Here is a 2853-nt window from a genome sequence, read left to right as displayed (position 1 = left end):
CAGTGTATTAAAAAGAAGATCTCCGACACAACTAAAAATTATATCAAAGTTATTTGAATTTATTGTCTCTAGCTCCATCCTTTGCACTTTCACTTTTCCTCTAGCCTCGCCGCAAAAGCTATAGAACACCAAACCTGCGCAAGCTGGACTAACACCATAGCTTTTGAAAAGCCGCATGAGTCGCTCGTCCTAATGGATGAGAACATAAAATCGTTGAAACGCATTGTGGCCGGGGACACACACTTTGCATGGAAGGTTGTCGGACCGCTGCTTTGTTGCCATATTGTCGAGGAAGAGGCCAAGAATAGAAAAGAGTGAAACAGGATAACCACTTTCTGCCATTACCGCTTTGACGGGACAAAGTGTAGGATGATGATCCACATATCTAATACTTATGATCCACGAGACAACAACACCAGAAACACCTTGATGTGTGCCTGTCAGCCATGTTAACCACACCTGGACGGGGACAGAGTCATGCGACATTGCCTCCACCGTTGAGTCGCCACAGACATGGACACAGAAAACTAACCTGAGAAAAATTTAAACTACACTCCAACTCTGTTTCGTGTTTCCCTCGTCTCCTCGTGGCGAAGTGCCCACCGAAGACAAGGGGGGCCGGTAGGTGCAAACACGTGCGGAAAAATGGAGCTTCTCTTCCTAATGCCTTTTTTTTAGAAAGCTCTCTTCCTTGAGGCTATAGGGTCCAATCCAACCATATCCTTTTTTTAAGCAATGCAAGCATATAATATATCCTCTAGGATGCAGGGCTTCACAGTCGTAGAAAAGCAGTGCTCCGATGTATACTCTTGGCCCATATAAAGCAACAGCCCAGCCGAGGCCTGGTTAGCTATGCTTGGACAAGGCCCAGTTGTGGTCCATCGCGGCGGCCACGAGAACTGGGAGATGAACAAGGCACAGCCCCTGCCGCTCGTCTCTCGTCTTCTCCGCCGCCATGGCCTCCGACCTCGGGCAACCGCCGCCGGCGAAACGCCCGCCGACGGCGCCCACCACCATTACTGCTATCGGCGACGACCTCCTTTGTGAGATCTTCCTCCTCCTTCCCTCCCTTCCGAGCCTCGTCCGCGCCGCGCTCGCCTGCCGCACCTTCCTCCACGCCGTCCGTTCGTCCCCCGCCTTCCGCCGCCGATTCCGGGCACTCCACCCGCCGCAGATCCTTGGCTTCTTCTGCGACCCCGGCCGCGAAGCCGTCCCTCCCTTCGTCCCCCTCCGCAGCCGCTCCGACCCGGACCTAACGGCCGCCGTCCGCGGCGCCGATTTCCTCCTCACCCGGATCCCAGAAGACAGCGGCGACTCCACCCTCGGGTGGGAGCTGCAGAGCTTCCACGGCGGCTACGTCGTCCTCGTCAACAATGCCACCGACCAGATCGCTGCCTACAACCCCCTCACGCAGGCACTGCATCTCTTCCCCCACCCGCCCGAGGATATCATCTTCTCCATCTCCCCTGAGTTCCACATCCTCTTCTCGGAAGAGGACCAGAGCGTGTTCCGTATGGTCTGTGTCCAGCACCAGGACACGCCGAGCCTAGCCGTCTTCTCAACGGCGACCAGCGAGTGGCAGGTTTTTCCGTGGGTGGAGACCCCGCCACATCCTGAAGGCGACGTTCGCTTGTTCTACCCTGGCACGCAGCTGAATGGATTTGTCTATTGGAAACACGCGAGCCAAGCCTATGTGCTCGCTCTCAACACCGTGACAATGCAATTTTCTAGATTGAGCTTGCCGCATTTCTTGGCAGAGATAGAGGATATGCTGTTTAGGCTTGGCCAGACCAAGGATGGGAAGCTCTGTATGGTTGGGGTAGATGACTCTGACGCAAAGATAGGAACACTTGTTGTTCGTGTTTGGGGAGCCGATGATGACGGTGTTGAGAAATGGATGCTGGAAGATACTTTTTCACTGAGTACATTCATTGATGTCACTAAGTCTTCAACAGAGTATGATTCCACGGTGCAGATTGAGGCATTTATCGATGGCTTTGTGTACCTCTGTATTAAGTATGGTGAGCATACCGAGTCCCTCATATCCCTCTGCCTGGAAACAGGAAAGCTAAACAAGATATTTGATGATACATATACAAGCCCTGCTCATCCCTACTTCATGTCATGGCCTCCTTCTTTGGTATGCAACAAGGTGAGCCCGTGCTTGAGTACCCTGGTAAAGTATTTTCAGATGTTTGGTCCTTAGATTTTGTTAAGTTACTTCCGAGCATTGGATTATTGTATAATTGTGATAATCTTCCATTAATTCCACATTTTACAATTTTAGTCAACTGTTTTTTGTTTATTCATTACACAGCAATTGCTTGACACTGAATCTTGATAAAGTACCACACCATCATTTCTGATTTGCATAACTCATGGTACATGAGTTCAAATGCAGATTTTATATTGGTAGGAGGGTGCAATATTTAGCATGTGTTTGTGCAGATTTTATGACGGCACAAGGATATGCAGTGCTTGTCATGCCCCCTATCATTTGCCATTTCGGCAGATCATATGAGATGGCATTGGTGTTACAAATCTTATGTCATTACCATTTACTCTTGTGGATGCTAAACTTGTCTATCCTTGGAATCTATACTCCATAGCATTGCACGATTTGTTTGCGAAAAACTTGAATCCTTTACTTATGCTCAAATATCCTTTTTGGCTCTTAGGAGGATTCACAAACCAAGATTACTGGAGGCAGTGTTGAGGACGCTGGTTCTGTGGGAGCATGACAAAGAAACTCCCTCTGTTTTAGTCACAGTTCTGTGGGAGCATGACAAAGAAACTCCCTCTGTTTTAGTCACAGCGCCACAATCGCACATATTTGATTGATGACGATGAAGC

At 49.6% G+C, this 2853-nt stretch overlaps 1 protein-coding gene across 1 annotated transcript; it reads left to right on the top strand.

The window, feature by feature from the left end:
- Nucleotides 1–917: 917 nt before the first annotated feature.
- On the top strand, nucleotides 918–2847 carry LOC123172660 (uncharacterized). Its single transcript, XM_044589606.1, has 2 exons — nucleotides 918–2152; nucleotides 2679–2847. The coding sequence occupies exons 1-2, from the start codon at nucleotides 956–958 to the stop codon at nucleotides 2739–2741; spliced, it is 1260 nt and encodes a 419-aa protein (XP_044445541.1). The 5' UTR covers nucleotides 918–955; the 3' UTR covers nucleotides 2742–2847.
- Nucleotides 2848–2853: the final 6 nt, after the last annotated feature.

This window comes from Triticum aestivum, unplaced genomic scaffold (assembly GCF_018294505.1).
Source record: "Triticum aestivum cultivar Chinese Spring unplaced genomic scaffold, IWGSC CS RefSeq v2.1 scaffold145030, whole genome shotgun sequence".
In the NCBI taxonomy this organism is placed as follows: Eukaryota; Viridiplantae; Streptophyta; class Magnoliopsida; order Poales; family Poaceae; genus Triticum; species Triticum aestivum.
This window is presented reverse-complemented; position numbering and strand designations above follow the sequence as displayed.

What these genes read in the sequence shown, in the direction of transcription:
- LOC123172660 (XM_044589606.1), top strand. Translation starts at nt 956, where the DNA reads ATGGCCTCCGACCTCGGGCAACCGCCGCCGGCGAAACGCCCGCCGACG. An exon ending in CTTCTTTGGTATGCAACAAG is followed by an intron (nt 2,153 to 2,678) that starts GTGAGCCCGTGC and finishes TTTGGCTCTTAG; the next exon opens with GAGGATTCACAAACCAAGAT.